General features: G+C 49.2%; 1 protein-coding gene across 2 annotated transcripts in view; it reads right to left on the reverse strand.

Moving 5' to 3' along the window:
- Positions 1 to 1,053: 1,053 nt before the first annotated feature.
- CDH5 (cadherin 5) overlaps positions 1,054 to 16,535 on the reverse strand; it is a 36,565-nt gene continuing 21,083 nt past the window's right edge. For both annotated transcript variants that reach the window (XM_007198053.2, XM_007198054.3), the window contains exons 5-12: positions 16,173 to 16,337; positions 15,114 to 15,301; positions 13,139 to 13,389; positions 9,736 to 9,878; positions 8,060 to 8,184; positions 7,594 to 7,702; positions 5,280 to 5,525; positions 1,054 to 3,179 (exon numbers count right to left, since the gene is read on the reverse strand). In XM_007198053.2, the coding sequence (XP_007198115.2) occupies positions 2,665 to 3,179; positions 5,280 to 5,525; positions 7,594 to 7,702; positions 8,060 to 8,184; positions 9,736 to 9,878; positions 13,139 to 13,389; positions 15,114 to 15,301; positions 16,173 to 16,337 (1,742 nt within the window). In that variant the 3' untranslated portion in view covers positions 1,054 to 2,664. The remainder of the gene's footprint in view (positions 3,180 to 5,279; positions 5,526 to 7,593; positions 7,703 to 8,059; positions 8,185 to 9,735; positions 9,879 to 13,138; positions 13,390 to 15,113; positions 15,302 to 16,172; positions 16,338 to 16,535) is intronic.

The following is a 16,535-nucleotide window of genomic DNA, read 5'->3' on the forward strand; positions in this document are numbered from 1 at the left end:
GCCGCGGAGCAACTAAGCCCGTGAGCCACAACTACTGAGCCTGTGCTGTAGAGCCCGCAAGCCACAACTACTGAACCCGCAAGCCACAACTACTGAGCCCACGTGCCACAACTACTGAAGCCCGCATGCCTAGAGCCTGTGCTTGGCAACAAGAGAAACCCACGCCCTGCAACGAAGAGTAGCCCCCGCTCGCCGCAACTAGAGAAAAGCCCGCGTGCAGCAACGAAGACCCAACGCAGCCAAAAATAAATAAATAAAAAAAAAACAAATTTAAAAAAAAAAAAAAAAAAAAAAAAAAAAGAAATCAATAATGGAAGGAAATTTGGAAAATTCACAAATGTTTGGAAATTAAACAATACATTTCAAATAACCAGTGGATCAAAAAAGAAATGCCAGTGAAATTAGAGCAAAATTGGAATTAAGACAAATTGCCCCCTGAGAGCTCCAGGAAGTAGTGTTTATCCAGAGCACAGTTTGCAAAATATCATCCCTGGGAGACACACTGCCCAGGAAATCCTGCAGGAAATCAAGGAGCAGGGGCCTTGCTGAAGTGAGCTTCATCTCCCACCTACCCAATTCAAGTCCTAAGTCTGGCAAAGAGGCTTCCTGTTCTCATTTTTGATTGTGAGGTTTTCCAGGCAGACCCCAATGTTGGGGTCCACACACCCCACTAAAGTGCCAGCTACTCAATCACTGTTGTCAACCAGCTAATTAGATTGATTTCCTCCCTCACTGCTGATGTATATCACTCGTCTGGTTCATTTGTCAGTTGGAAAAGGTGTGGCAGCTCCAGCTTCCAGAGGCCCTGCCTGCTGTGTAGAGTTGGGGTGGGATTGGGGGCCATGTACAGAGGCTGAGGGAAGGCATGGGGCTCTGAGAGGAGACCGGGATGGACTAGGTGTCCCTTGTTATTCTCTGCTGCAATCACTTTCCTGCAGTGTGTTTCTGAAATCCTGACTGCACATGTCACCTTGCACCCTGGGTTCCTCTGATGATGGTGGTGGTGTATGTGCTTGTGTTTCACATGAGCTCGCTCAGCTCTAGAAAGAGAAGTATTTCAAGATTTTTCTTTATTTAGTTATAAAAAAATACAGTATGTCCCATGCACCAGTGTAGCCAATATATATATAGTCATTATCACTAGAGCACTTACTACAATGATAGGAAATAGAAGGTTACAGGAATTTGTTTATCCAACTAAAAACCCTGAATTAAAATTGTTAACCTAAATAGCAACCTGCTTATTATGCAAAAACCCTTATTCTATATGTTTGTGAGAGCTAGAAATGTATAAGTATTATTAGTAAAAAAAAAAAAAAAAGAAAGAAAAACTCGTTATTGGTTAAAAATAAAAAGTCAGTGTTATCTACAATCCCCTGAATTGAGGGGCCTTGCCCAGAGCAGGAACCTTGGTCCATGACACATGGTGAGTCAGAGAGTTTGCCTTCTTCCCCGCACCCCCATCGAGTGATGCCACTTCCCCAAGGTGTGTTTGCAGTGGAAAGTTCCATACGTGGCTGAAAGGGGAAGAGGAACAGGTGACCACTGGGCCTGAGCAGGGGCCTTGCCTTCTGTAGGGATGGGGCCCTGCTGGCGTTCCCTGAGATGTGGCAACAACGAGGTGTGAAGGCAAGTGGCACAGCTGTGTTGCGCAGTCATGTTTGGGTTTGGACTTTGGCCAGAGTTGATGTGGGTCACACCTTAAGTGCCTCTAAGTCAAGAGATCAAGAGTAGATGGAGAGAAAGAAAAAAGAAAGAGACAGCATGAATGAGTGACCGGGCGAGGCGGGGAGAGGTCTGCTCCGGGAACATCTGCCCTGCTTCCCAGGCAAAACTGGAGGGGTGTCATGAGTCTCAAATTGGGGTCACAGCGACTCCTGGCCCTCTCTGGAGGGAGTGGGTGCGGAGGTGGCCCTCACCCTATGATCTGTGGTCTCGTTTGGTCTCCACTGTCCCTCCAGGATGAATTCACAGTTGCTTTAAAGTTCAACGAGCCATTTCCCTGACCTTGGATGAATTTTCAGTACACAGTACAGCATAGTTACAGGCATGGCAGGCCAGAGAGGTCACCTCAAGACCCAGGGTCGGGGGATGTCAAGAGGCCCTTCCTCCCTTTTGACAGGCCTGGGGAGAGGCTGCGGAATGCTGGGGTTCTTGGGAGGGTGTGAGGAAGCTAAAGCAGGGCAGGCCTGGTGGGCGGTCCCAGTCTCCTGTGGGACTGGGCTACAGAGAGTCTGGCCCCACAGTCATGCCATCCAGCCCCTTGCCTCCAGGTGGCAGGCACCAGGACCCCCCCCCCAGGGGTTCAGGGACCTCAGGGGAAGACCTCCCCCTGGCAGTTGAGCATAATCTGCTTTGAGAAGCCAGAGAAAGTCTTTGAGTTGGACCCGTAGTCGCAGGTGACAGGGTTATGTGGATGTCTCAGCCCAGACAGAACACCAGCCTGGTGTTTTCCAGTGTTTTGGGAGTAACCATCACTGAAATATGTTCCTGGATGTTTCAGGGACTTGGATTTTGCCATCCAAGGTGGTGAGGTCTCTGGGACCCATGAGGAAGGGCTGTTAGGCTGGGACATGAGTGCTACGATTGGAGGGCTCAGTGCTCGTGTCCGACTAGCCTGAGCTGCAGTGGTTTGGGTCCCCAGGCCCAGAGGCCCGCGGTCCCCTAATACACCAGCTCCTCCCGGGGGTCCGAGCCATACAGCTCGGCCAGCATCTTGAACCTGGGCCCCCAGTCATTGAGAAAGTCATAATCGATGTCCGAGTCAGATGAATCGGTGCCCAGGGAGCTGAGGGACTCGGCGATGGACTCAGCGCCCTCGTAGCCGTAGATGTGCAGCGTGTCGTAGGGTGGGCCGCCGCCGTCGTGGTCCGCCTCGTCCTTCTTCACCTCGATCATCGCGGCCATCTCCCCGGGCCCGTGCGCCCCGGGCGCGTGCCGCGGCGGCTTCTGCACCTGTGCGTAGAGGGACGGCCGCGTGTCCAGCGCCGGCCGCGGGGGCTTGGTCCCACTGTGGCGCACCGAGTTGAGCACCGACACGTCGTAGCTGGTGGTGTCCATCTCGCCGCCGCCCTCCTCGTCGTAGGTGACCAGCTGCTCGTGGATCTCCGGCACGCTCTTGCCGTGGGCGCGGGCCTGCTTCCGGAGCCGCCGCCGCAGGATGATGAGGAGGGTGATCACTGCGAACGAGCGAGCCAGAGCTGCTCAGCCGTGGCCCAGCAGAGCGGGGGACACGCCCCTCCCCGAGGTTCACCTGCACCTTCCCCTCCTCCCTGGGAATCCCTGGGCCAGCCCAGCTCCCAGTGGCAGCTGGGCCAACACAGAAGTTTTGGTTTGGTCTAGACACCTGGTGTGTCCACCCTCGCTACCACTCCAGAGTCATTTCCACCCACCCCCCCCACCCCCGCCCAGGATCCATCCTTGTTGGTGTCCTGGCCACAGTAGGGGTGGGGGGAGAGCAACAGAGTGGGCCTCCCTCAAGTTCATTCTCTCCTGCCACTCTCCTGCCCATCTACCCGCATCCTCAGTTCCTCCCTCCTCTTAACCACTGTGGCAAATCCTTCTGTGCCTTGTCCAAAGGCCAGGAGGCCAGAGGTTGGGGCAGAAATGGGGAAAGGGATGGAGTTGGAACTTGGAGTGCAAAGATTCTGAGCCATGATGATGATGATGATGGGTCATGGTGGTGCTGGTAGACATGGCACCCATTGCAGTAGCAGCAGCTACTCTTGAGCACCTACTGTATACATGCTGGCATGGTATTGGCACATTTTCATGTTCTTTTACTCAAAGTAGGCATTAATATCCCATTTTACATGAGCAAACCGAGCTCAGAGAAGCTGAGTGACGTGCCCAGAGTCCCATGATCAGGCAGCGGTGTGATGTTGGCCCTGCTCGAAGCTCTGAGGTGTGTGACTGCATGACGGTTGCCAGCCCCCAGGAGGGGTGGACCATGTGGGGCAGAGAGCCCCTAGAAGTAGGCTCGGAGCATCCCTAGACGCTGTCCTTCTAGCCTCGAGTTACCTAACAAACTGTTCCATACATAAGAAAAGCCAGGATGCCCTCTCTGAGCCTCTGTTTCCTTGCCTGTAAAATGGAAGTGATGACTCCTCTGCTCTGTTTCTGTTTGATAAGGTGGCTGTGAGGTTAAGTGCAGTTCTGTGTGTGGTGGTGATGCCAGTATATCATTACTATTAATTTTTATTGAGAGGAAAATCTGGGTCTGGACTCTTTGCCACAGAAGCCCCAGAAGCGGAGGCACTGCCAGGGGGCCTCTCAGGGAAGCCACTGGGAGGAAAGGCCTGGAGCAGATAATGTGGGTCCCTCACTGTGTCCCCCGGTCCTGTCATTGTAGTGCACAGGGTGACCTCTAAGCACCCAAGGGCTTCCTCTGGAGGGCCAGCCCCTGCCCCAGGTGAAACGCAGGAGAACTTACACCCCTGGGAGGAGCCCCACCATCAGCTGGTGGGCATCGTTGGAAAAACATGGGCTGTGAGTGCCGCCACCCAGTCTCCAGTGAGAAGAAGCGCCAGTGTCCCGAGGTGGCAACTTGTGTGACAACTTGCCCTTGATGGGCTGCCTGCCTTTCCAGTCTCACTCCCCCTCTTCCTTCTGGGGCTTCCTGGGAGTGCCTCTCAAATAAATCATGTGCACCCCAATCCTGATCCCAGGGTCTGCTTCCTGGGGAACCCAAACTAAGGCAAGGCCTAAAATGCTCCTAAAGTTTCTGAGGCCCAAACAAGAAGAAAAGAGATATCAAGGCTGGAGAAATCCTAAAAATAGAAAGGAAACCACTGGCAATAATCTAAACTAGAAATTTTAAACTTTCCATTTCTCTCCAAAAGAAGAACTTGATCCTCTTTTTTCAAAACAGGTGTGACTTGTGGGATCTTAGTTCCCTGACCAGGGATTGAACCCGGCCCCTTTGCAGTGAGAGCGAAGAGTCCTAACCATTGGACCGCCAGGGAATTCCCTCAAAAGAGGTTTTATATAAATAAATGCCTAGAACAGTGTCTGGCACACAATAAGTGCTCAAAATATGTCAGTTGAATGAGTGAATGTTATATATAAAGTATTTTAAACTGGGGAAGAAGCCTTGAGTCCCCCCTTCTTCACACCCCCCCCCCCCACCATCCCCACAGTTAGGCACCCAAGGAGGTGGAGCTTACACCTAGCACAGGGCTGCACTAGGGCCTGGAGGCAGGGTTGGGTCTGGACCCCTGGCCTCTTCCTTCTCCTGTGCAGCCCCCTCAATGTCCCCTCCCATCTTCCTGGGCACTGACCTGTGATGGTGAGGATGCAGAGGAAGATAGCTACCAGCGCCTGGATGCTGACGCCCACCTGGGCGGCCACCTCCTCACACAAGGTGAACTCGCCGCGTTCGTTGCACTTGCACACGGTCACATCCAGCATGCTGGTGCCTGTGAGGCTTGGCCTCCCGTTGTCCGAGATGAGCACGGGCAGGTGGTGGACCTTGGCGCGCTCTCGGTCAAAATACCCATACTTGACTGTGATGTTGGCCGTGTTATCTGGAAACACCAAGGCCTCGGAGTCAGGCTCTGCTGCCTGGAGTGCCCATCCTCTCATCCACACTGACGGTGTGGCCTGCCACCTCCAGGAAGCCCTTGGTACCTGCACCAGCCCACGTGCTGCCTGGGCTGTGCCTCTGCCCTTTGCACCCCCTGCCTCAGGTTTTAGCCATTTGAACGCAGGTCTGTTCCTCCAGAGAGGGGATGTTTTGGGCAGCTGCTTCGACCTAGCCTCTAAGAAGGACTTGGCCAGAATGTAAAACCCTTGCTTTCTGTTTCTGTGGGCAAATGATATGCCTGACCCCTAACCCTACTTCAATAAAAGGTGACTCTCAGCTAATTAACGCATTGTTTCAAGCTTTGATGAGCAATCGGGGAAATAAAGTCTTAAAAAGTCTTTTAGCATCGGGCTAACTTCTAAGGCTGTTTTTGCTATCCCTGAAAATCCATTAGAAAGTAAAAACAATGCACAGTTCCCTGGGGCACTGAGGGAATGATTGCATATGTAATTGAGGATTCCCTGGTCAGGCTGGAATTGAGAATGCGCTTTGGTCCAAATATTGGCTCTCCCTCTCAGCTCCAATCAATCCATGTACAGAATTCCCCAGGGAGATTTTTAAATATGCTGGTTTTTCAGAACCACCCCCCTCCACTCCTCCTTCCTTTTCCCCCTCCCCTCTCCCGCATTTCTGATTCAGTGGCTGGATAATCTGCCCTTTGTTGGCTCCTAGGAGATTATGATGGTCAGAGGGTCCAGGGACTCCCCGTTCCAGGGTTTACCTAGCCGTGCGGGGTTGGCACACTCAGGAAGCCAAAAGCAAAGGAGGCCATCTTTTAGATTTCAAATGGACGCCAATTACATTTCATTAGTAAGTAGCCATGTCTATTATAATTGAAAATAATAACAATATGGCCACTGACACTGTATGAGGGAAATTAGAGATTTCTCACTATACTCATTTAATATTGTAGCAGGACATTCATGTTCTAAATTAATCTGAGATCAACAAGCTAGTCTCCTGGTCACATATGGGGTGTCGTTGGGGTGGTGCTTAAGCTTTCTTCTCCATTACAGACCTCCTCTGAGGCAGGATTGAGGTGGGCACTGGGGATGGGGTGACAGGTATTTTTTCCATATTATTTACTAGTAAAGACAGCGGAATGTTGAATGGTCTGTCCTTGACTGTCCGCGCATCATAGCCACCATCCCCATCCCATAGGAGGCTCCTTAAGGACGAGTCTGTGGCTCATCCCCTGGGTCTGCCCCTCACTCTCAGGGACCCCACTCCCTCACCTTCCTCAAAGGTGGCAATGGCTGTTTCTATACAGGGATCCTCACCAACCACAGTGTTGCCAGTTAGGGACGGGCAGGGATTCCACCCCATTCTGGGTGAAGGATTGTTCTATTTATACCCAACGGGGATTTTCTGTGTTTTTTCTGAGGAAGGTGCAGAAGCCATGGAAGCCTGTCTGCTTTTGGCTGGAATTCAGTCAACTCAGCATTGTCACTCTCGGAAGCACATACTCATGAGAAACTCTGATTGGCCGCTACTGACATCACAGGACTCTCTAGGCTGTGATTGGTGGACCACATCCTGTCCCGAGGACACCTGGTGGTAAGTAGTCATTGTAGCCAAATTAAAACACTGTGTCCTTGGCATTTCGGGTTTCAAATGTCCAGTTTTGCCTCTTTGGAAGCAACCTCAAAGTTCCATGTCATAGAGCAATTTGCAGTTGTGCTGAGCACAGGGGTCTCATGGGAAGGAGTCTTTGGCTAGTTTGTGAACCAAGCTGTCTACACCGCATATCTATTCTGTGCTCCTCAGTAACCTGAGCATCTTATGGGGAAGGGCAGGCCATGTGGACTTAGCAGTGTGGCCAGGGTGGCTCTGACCATTGCACAGACCAGTTAGGTATGTGGTGGGAATTGTACAAAACATCCTGTTACTTGAAAGCCCCAGTGAGGACCTGCCCCCAGTTCACTGGCTTGGTCCTTGACCCTGGCACTTTAAGACTCAACCCCGTCCCCGAGCCCCCCAAGAGCCAGGCTGACTGCCTTGAGGCTCACCGTGATTATCCGTGAGGGTGAAGTTGCTGTCCTCAGTGCTCAGGGAAAACTTGAACTTCACATCTCGTGGCGTTATATCCTTGTCTATTGCCGAGATTTGCACGACCAGCTAGAGGGTGGAAGATGCGGGACGGTCATTAGCGGTGTTGGGTTGGCCGGGGTTTCAGTGATGGGGAGGGACTTTGGGTTTAGACCTGACCGTGGCTTTCTCTCACCTGTAACACTAACCTAAATGGTCTCCACAGAGCCACTCTTTCTACCACCACCTCCCCGCCAATCTACTCACTACACATTCTCTCTGAGCCTCAGTTTCACCCTCTGTAGGGATAATGTCACCTTTCCTGAAGGCTGTTGTACAAGTTACATTAAACTCAGTGAAATGCTAGCTGACCGTGGCTGGGAGGTGCTGCCCCTCGGCCTGCCCCAGGCGGGCGCTGCCTTGCCCTCCCACCTGAGCTAGACTCACCTTGCCCTGGGCAGCGTTCTCACACACTTTGGGCTCGTAGGGCTTGGCAAACTCTGGGGCATTGTCGTTCTCATCCATAACTTCGATGTGGACCTGCACAATGGATTCTTTGCCCGTGGGGGTCCCTGCAGGGGAAAGGACTCATCACTACAGTGGGCTCAGCAGGTGCCCGCCCTGCGATTAGAATGTATATGGATGGGAGTCCGAGAGGGGTGCTCTTTTTGCAGGAAGAGGGGGTTATGGACATCTGGAAGGGAGGCCAGGGATGGCGTTCTGGTTGAAGGGAGCGGAAGAGGAAGGGGGTAAAGCTTCAAGCACAAGGATATTTGCTAAAGAATTATTTGTAAGAATCGAAAAGGTAAACAACAGAAGTGTATTTTTAAAGGTTTTAATTAAATCAATTAAGTAATTATTAAATCAATTCAGCAATTTAATTAAGTAATCAAACTAATTTAAATAAATTATGAAATAATTGAAAAGGTAAACGATCTAAGTGAGATTGCATTAATAAATTACATCAGTTTAAAAGAATGGACTATGTGGCTGTTTGCAATGCCCACGTAAATTACATTTAAAAAATTACAGTCTTTTTAAAAAAGACATCTTAGTACCATGAGAAAATGATTCTGGAATAAGGTTAAGTAAAAATGCAGGATATGATGTTTATACAAATATTATGATCTCACTTGTATAAAAATACATATAGTAAAAAAGACCAGAGGAAATACACTACAGTGCTAACAGTAATTATCTGTGTACGGTGGGAATATGAGGGTATAATTTTCTTCTCCTTTTTTGTATTTTCCATATTTTAAAATGGACAGCAAACTATTACTAATAAGATTTAAAAATTGTATGAGTGAGATTAGATGGGGAAGAAAGGGGCAAAGACTGATCTGGACAGTACGCAGGAGTCCATTGAAGCTGGCCTGGCTGCCATGTAGGGGACGTGCTGCCAGCAGGAAGCAGGGGCCCTTCAGGGTAGCACCGGTGGGGCCCTGGCCAAGTCACCCCCTTTCTGGGCCCTGGTGGTCTCTGTGTAAGGTGGGAATATTGATCCTTCTCCCAGAGGGCAGTTGTGATTTTCTCATAGAGGCTAAGAGTGCAAAACTCCGATACTTGCCTTTCCCTTTGGCAGCAGTTACCCTAATTTCTGGAGAATCTAACAATCTTGGAGTTGGAAACTGCTTCAGATTTTGAATTCAGCCCACTAACTGGCACTTAAACACCCTCCAAAGCAGCCTTTTCCAAACGTCCACTATAATAAGAATCACACGGCACTCGTTCAATGCACATTCCTTGGCCCCATTTCTGACTCACTGGACCAACACCTCCAGGGAGGCATCTGAGAAGCTCTGTGGTTAAGAGGTGCCTCAGGTGATTCTCATCACAGGGACATCTGGCAGCCTGTTTTGGAACAGTGCTTCTTAAACTGTAGCGTGCATGAGATACTGATGCAGTCTGGGGTTGGGGCCTGATGTTTTGCTCGTCTAACAAAGTCTCAGATGACGTGGATGCAGGTGGTGGGGGATGGAGGCACTATAACATCCCAACCAAGTGGTGCATCAGCAGGTGCTTATAGTACCTCTGGAGACCCAAAATGATAGATTTTGCCAATTTTAAAAGGATGACAAAAGGAGAGGAGCCCAGGTCCTCCGGCAAATGGGGCCACTCACCACCAGAATCCAGCTCTTTGGCCTCCACTGTCAGGTTACACCAGGGGTAGACTTCTCTGTCCAGCTCCTTCTCATTGTAAATATTCCCCTGCTTGGTTATTCCGAAGAACTGGCCCTTGTCACTTGTCCTGCGGATGGAGTATCTGCCCACGGGAGAGAGTTTCAAGGTTTTCCGTTGTTCTTTGCTGAGTCCAAACTCCCCAGCAGGACAGATGAGACCCTTCAGGATCTGTCCCTTGCATCCATCCCCCATCCTCCTCTCACTGCTCATTGCACTTGACCACCCAGAGGGAGTCAGAGTAGTGAGATAATCCCTTTGATGTTGTCAGTGTTGCCATCACTGGGCTGAGGGTGGTACTTGAGACTCCATCAACAGCACTTTCAGAGTTGAGGCAGGTGGCACTATAATCAACTATACAACAGCTTGGATCAGATTTTGTGATTAATGAAAAGATAGTTGGGCAAGAGCCAGGAAGAAATAAAAAAAGGGGCTGGAAGAGGTAAGAAGTGACTGAAAGAAAATTAAATTTGTGAAGTAAAAACTGGAAAAGTTCTTAAGGAAAAAGGCATGAAGAGAAGAAAAGAGAGATGAAAAAATATATAACACTCCAAATATATATTTTTCTAATACTGAGGAAAATTCCAGAACAAAGAGAACAGAAGAAATAACCAAAGATATAATAAAAGAAAACTTCCTGATCTGAAGAAAGGCCCAAGTTTATAGAAGAGGTCATTGATATCAGGCATAATTTTAAAAAGAGATCAATATTTAGCTATATCCTGATGACACTTTTGAATTTCAGAGCTATATAAAGAAACCAAAAAGAGTCCAGACAGAAAAGATACATCCTTATAAAGAAAGATAAATCAGACTCACCCCAGACATTCTCACAAAGTTAAATGCTAGAACACATTGATAATATTTTTGATTTGTAAATATGCAAGGATTCAGGAACTATATCATCCACAAGATGGGTCCTGAAAAAATTTTTTTGGAAAACTCACTTCATCTAAGAAGTGTCTCAAAATAAAGTAAAAAAAAAATCTGGTTTGGGAGGAATTAAAATTAAACTATTGATAATATTTATCATATATAGGAAGGCAATGGTGTGTGTGTGTGTGTGTGAGAGAGAGACAGAGACAGAGACAGAGACAGAGACAGAGAGAGAGGCAGAGATTTTTAACTAGAAAATATTGGTCCAGGAAAACATTTAAAATTTTACAGATAGAAGTAAATCTCACTGGTAGAAGTAAAAATGCATGTACTCCATCCAAATATCTACGAGAAAATAACGTGAAAAAATAGACTCTACAGCAAAGATGGGGGAAGAGAAAAAAGTAATTAAGTTTGAGAAATAGCAAATGTAAAACAAGATAAAAGAAGTAAGATCAAACATATCATTTACAATGAAAAATGTAAATAGGTTAAACACATAGCATCTCAGTTTAGATTAAAAAGCAAAGCCATGAGGACACGGGGGGGAAGGGGAAGCTGGGATGAAGAGAGAGTAGCAATGACATATATACACTACCAAATGTAAAATGGATGGCTAGTGGGAAGCTGCTGCATAGCACAGGGAGATCAGCTTGGTGCTTTGTGACCACCTAGAGGGGTGGGATAGGTGGGGTGGGAGGGCGACTCAAGAGGGAGGGGATATAAGGATATATGTATATGTATAGCTGATTCACTTTGTTGTACAGCAGAAACTAACACAACGTTGTAAAGCAATTATACTCCAGTTAAGACGAAAAAAAAAAAAAAAAAGCAAAGCCAATTGCATTCCACTTTCAAGAGACAACTTACTGCCAATGACCTAGAAAAAATTAAAAGTAAAGGTCGGAAAATTTATTTCAGGCAAACATGAGTAACATGAAAACAAGACTGACAAACTTTACATCAGGCAACATGGAATTGAGGACAAAATGTTTAAGCCGAACAAACTGGGTGATGTCATAAGGATGAAAGTGACAAGTCATAATGAAGGTAAAATAGTTATAAACCTTTGTTAACTGAATAGAAAAATTAAAATACATAAAGCAAAAGCTTAGATATTCCAGAAAAAAATGGACAAAAAGACACATAAAGACAATTGCATTACATCACAGAACAAGTTAAAGCAAAGCCAAAAAATGCCCTACCATTGTAAATGAAAAAAAAAGTCTCTTAAATAAACTATTGGATCAATGAAGAAATAAAAATTATCATTACAGACCATTTAGAATAGAATGGCCATGAAAACAGTCATCCTAAAACTTATATGAGATGTGATCAAAATGGAGGTACACATTTGTCTTTAACAGGAAGACCTGATAACAGAGAAACATTAACTCTCCCCAAATTGATATGTAAACACAATTCTCATTAGAATTCTGATGCTTTTTTAAAAACTGAAGAATTTTATGGTTCACATGAAAGAATGAATGTTTGAGAATGCATTAAAGATATATAAAGTGAAAAAACACTTGAGGGAGGGACTTGCCTTATACATACCAAGTTTTAGTATCAAGCTGCTACAATAAAACAGAACGGCTTTGCCACAGAACAAAGGATTCAGAAATAGATTCAGGGATATACAGGAACTTAGTGTGTAACAAAGGTAGAAAACGATGACTTATTTGATTAATGGTGCTGGCACAGTTGGCTACCGCTCCAGAAAAAAATGAGATTGATGGAACTTCACACTCTCATATGTTGTGTGGCTCTAGAAAGTATGAGTTGGAACTACATCTTTTGTCACAGAGGGTAGAGGAGAGGAGTCTAGTTCAGGTAGAAGAACAAGTAGTGATGAAATGGGTATAGTATGATCCAAAAAAATTTTAAAACAATCAAATCCCCCACACAAACAAAGGACAAATCCACCATAAATGTATGTAGATGTTTGTGTGGTCACGAAGAAAGGCATGATAGGACCACAGCACACCATGAACATGAGTTGTCTGGAAATCAGGGTTACTGATGTTTTCTTTATAGATCCTTGTGTTGTCTCATTGTGTGAAATAAACACTTTTTCCTTTTGTGGTTTTGGGAAGGCAAATGTAATAAATCATGTTTAGTGAAGGGGTTTCATGGATGTCAAGCTGGTTGCTCTCTTGACTGTCAGATCTCCCCAGATGGGACCTGTGGGAGCCCGTACCTCCCCTTCAAGGTAGAGCAGACAACGGGAAGCTCTGATGGCCAGGACCATGCTAGGTGTGTGCCTGGGCAGAACAAGATTCCACCTGGCCACGTGGGTTAGTGGAAGAGCTTGGGCTTCTTGTCCGGCCTCTGTGCATGTCCCATGTACCTGCTGGGAGAAGCCAGTTTCCCCCTCTGAGTCCTGGGCTCAGTCCAGCAGGCCTAAGAACCTCAATGCCTGGGTGGTGTCGTGATCATCACCATCCTCACGCCTTCCACCCCCCTTACCTGATGCTCCGCTTAGCGGCATCGGGGTCCACGGCCAGCACTGAGCCGATCAGAGGTTTCTTCTGGTTCTCCCACAGCTGGAAGTGGTAAAAGGGCTGCTGGAAGCTGGGGGGCTCGTCCACATCTGTGACGTTGATGATGACACGGGCGATGTTCTTGGTGGAGGTGCTGCTCAGGTAGCGGAGGTCGATGGTGGGGTCCGTGGCCTCGATGGTGAAGCTGTATTGCCGGATGTGTTCATAGTCCAGGGGCTGTGGAAGGAGAAACTACGGTGATCACTTGCTCTGAGACAAGCATATGGTTGTGATCTTCACAGCAGCCCTGCCAGGTCATACTGGGGTGACCCCCTTTTTACAGATGAGGGGCCTGTGGCCTGGCTGTCTTCAGCTGTCTCCCGTGTATCCTGACCGTGGCTCAATTCCAAGTACTGAGGACAACCAGTGGATCAGCCACAGTCTTGCTATCAAGGGGATCACAGACTAGTGGTTCTATCCACAGCTCCTTAAAGGCATTCCTTTTCTTTGTGCCTTTGCTCAAGTCTCTTCTCCTGCCCTTGCCCGCTTGGCATACTCCTATTCACTCCTCAGGAAGCCAATCTGAAGGTAATCAGATGTCCTCTCAGAACCCATTCCTGCCCCTCCCAACACAGGTAATTGCTCCCTGCCTGGGTACCATTTTTGTCTGTGTGTCTGTCCTCCCTACTGGCTGAGAGCTTTGGTACCGTGGAGGCCGTCTGACTCCCCCGGGTATATCTAGTCCCCAGCACAGGGCTGGACCAGAGAAGGACTCGGGAGAGGTCTGCTGGAGGAATGGCCTGGCTCAGGCAGAGGGGTTCTGGAGTGTCCCCTTTGAGGCAGGTCATCACTGGCCTTGGCCTCCCAGTCCTCTGCATGGCCATTCTGAAGCAGTTTGTGCCCCTGGCAGACCTTCCCTCCTCTTCTAGATTCAGCCAGTCCAACTGCTTTCTCAGCAGCAGCCACTGCCAATGGCCACCCCCTCCCCACGGCGTTCACTATTTCCTTACATGCTGATGGCTTTCAGATGCAAGCACTTGTAATCTTCCAGGGCTTTCCTGGCCTGTGCCCAGGGCAGATCAGAAAGTGCCAGGGAGGGGACTTCCCTGGTGGTCCAGTGGTTAAGAATCCGCCTTCCAATGCAGGGGACTCAGGTTCGATCCCTGGTCAGGGAACTAAGATCCCACATGCCACGGGGCAACTAAGCCCACGTGCCACAACTAATCTCGCGCGCTTCAACTAGAGAGCCTGTGTGCCGCAAACTACAGAGCCCACGCGCTCAGGAACCCTCGTGCCACAACTACAGAGCCCACACGCCCTGGAGCCTGCACACCACAGCTAGAGAAGAGAAAACCCACATGCCACAACTAGAGAGAAGCCCGCGTGCCACAATGAAGAGTCTGCATGCCGCAACAAAAGATCCTGCATGCTGCAACTAAGACCTGATGTGGCCAAAAATAAATAAAGTAAATAAATAAATCTTTAAAAAAAAAAAAAGTGCCAGGGAGTGAGCCCCCAGGAACCCTCAATCAGCCCACAGCTGCTGCGACTCTGAGGCATATTCCATCCACACTGTCCCCCAGGTGTCCCCAGTGGGACTGCACCCCACTCGCCCAAGGTGATCACCTGCTCATTGAGGAGCCTGTATGAGCTTTCCTTCTTTTCACATCTCATTGCTCCTGGGGCTTCCTGAGGTCACTCCTCAAGTAAACTGTTTACACCCAAGTCCTTGCCTCAAGGTCTGCTTCCGGGGTAGCCCAGCCTAAGTCACTGACCCTTCTGTCCTGGCTCCCCTTCCCAGCGCCAGGGTCACAGTGTCCACGAGCACACGGCCAGCTCCAAACTGACCCAGAACGTGCACCTTTGGTGGCCTCTGATCCAGGAGCAGCCCCTGGCTGAGTCCTGAGGAAGCCGGGAGCCCCCAACCCCACATCTGACGTCACTGCCACAGGTCTGCGAACCTTCATGGGCTTGATGATGCCCTCGTTGCGGGTGGGGTCAGGCTCGATGGTGAAGGTGTCCCTGTACTCGCCCTGCACGATGCTGTACTTTGTCTTCCGGTTCTGGGGCTCGTCTGGGTCCTCCACAAACAGAGAGCCCAGGGGGCTGCCCACACGGATGTCTTCGGGCACAGAAAATATGTACCTGGCTGATGCAAAGGGGTGCCCCAAAGGGCACTGGGTTAATGAGATAGATGAGGCGATTGTCCCCCATACTATCCCAATACATTTTGTTACAGGAAACGGGCACAATAAAATAGTAGTAGTAGTAGTAGTAGTAATTCCTCTGGAATTTTGGGTCCCAAGGCAAAGAGGTTCTGCTCTATCTGTCCTTCCATCCACCTGACAAGTAGTTATTAAGCACCTACTGTATGTCAGGCACCTTGCTAGGGGACCTATTAATTGACAATGGAGAGAATCTCTGCCTTCAGGGAGCTTGTGCCGTACACAACGAGGCCATTTCAGGAAAACCCGCCTGTCCTTGGGGTGGCTGAGCCTCTGAATGGCGCCCACAGCGTTGGAGTTGCAAGTGATGAATCATCTGACTTTCCTCCCCAGCCCACCCAGGGTGTGTCACAAGCTCTTGTCAGGCATTTTTCTCGGGGGAGAATCAGTCTGTGGGGGGGTCAGAGCCCAGCCCTGGCCTTGGCTATGGAACTTTGCTGAACCCCTGTTCCCCAGCTCATGGGGATTTTCTATCTGGGGTCTGGGTTTTCCTGAGCTCATGGGATCTGGGTGAAAGTGGTCCTATCTGGTAGTGGGACTCTGGGCACACGGTGGCACACAGCAGGGAGCGTGACTTCCTGCTGGCCTGTGAGGGCTCCATGGCGGGGGCAGTTGGACAGCCTTGGGAACGTGTTCAGAGATGGGGAGCACCGGAAAGACATCCCTGACATAGGCCCGCCCTGGGTTGGAGAGAGAGGTAGACGGATGCCAGGCTCCTCTCTCAGAGCTCCCAGGTCACCGAGTCTGGAGTATCCCAACCCTTGCCCTGCCCAGGGCCCTAGGGGAGGGGCTCACACTGTGTGAAGATGGGGAAGTTGTCGTTGACGTCCTGCAGAGAGATCAGCACAGTGGCCGTGCCCGATTCCCCCCGGAGGCCCTGGGCATCTCGTGCTTCCACCACGATCTCGTACTTGGCCTGCTTCTCTCGGTCCAGGTTTTTGTTCGCTGTGACAATTAGTCCTGCAAAAAGTGTCACATCAGGAGCCGTGTTACTTGGGGGAGATTTAAAAAAATAGTGATGCCCGGCCGCTACCCAGAGGGCACCTGGCTTCAGAGCTCCCCAGGTGATTTCACTGTGCAGCCAGGACTGAGAGCCAGGGGTGAACCACCTCCCACCTCCATGCCCTGCACTGCTAGGCCAAACGCTTTGGTCCAGTA

Source organism: Balaenoptera acutorostrata, chromosome 19 (assembly GCF_949987535.1).
Source record: "Balaenoptera acutorostrata chromosome 19, mBalAcu1.1, whole genome shotgun sequence".
Classification (NCBI taxonomy): Eukaryota; Metazoa; Chordata; class Mammalia; order Artiodactyla; family Balaenopteridae; genus Balaenoptera; species Balaenoptera acutorostrata.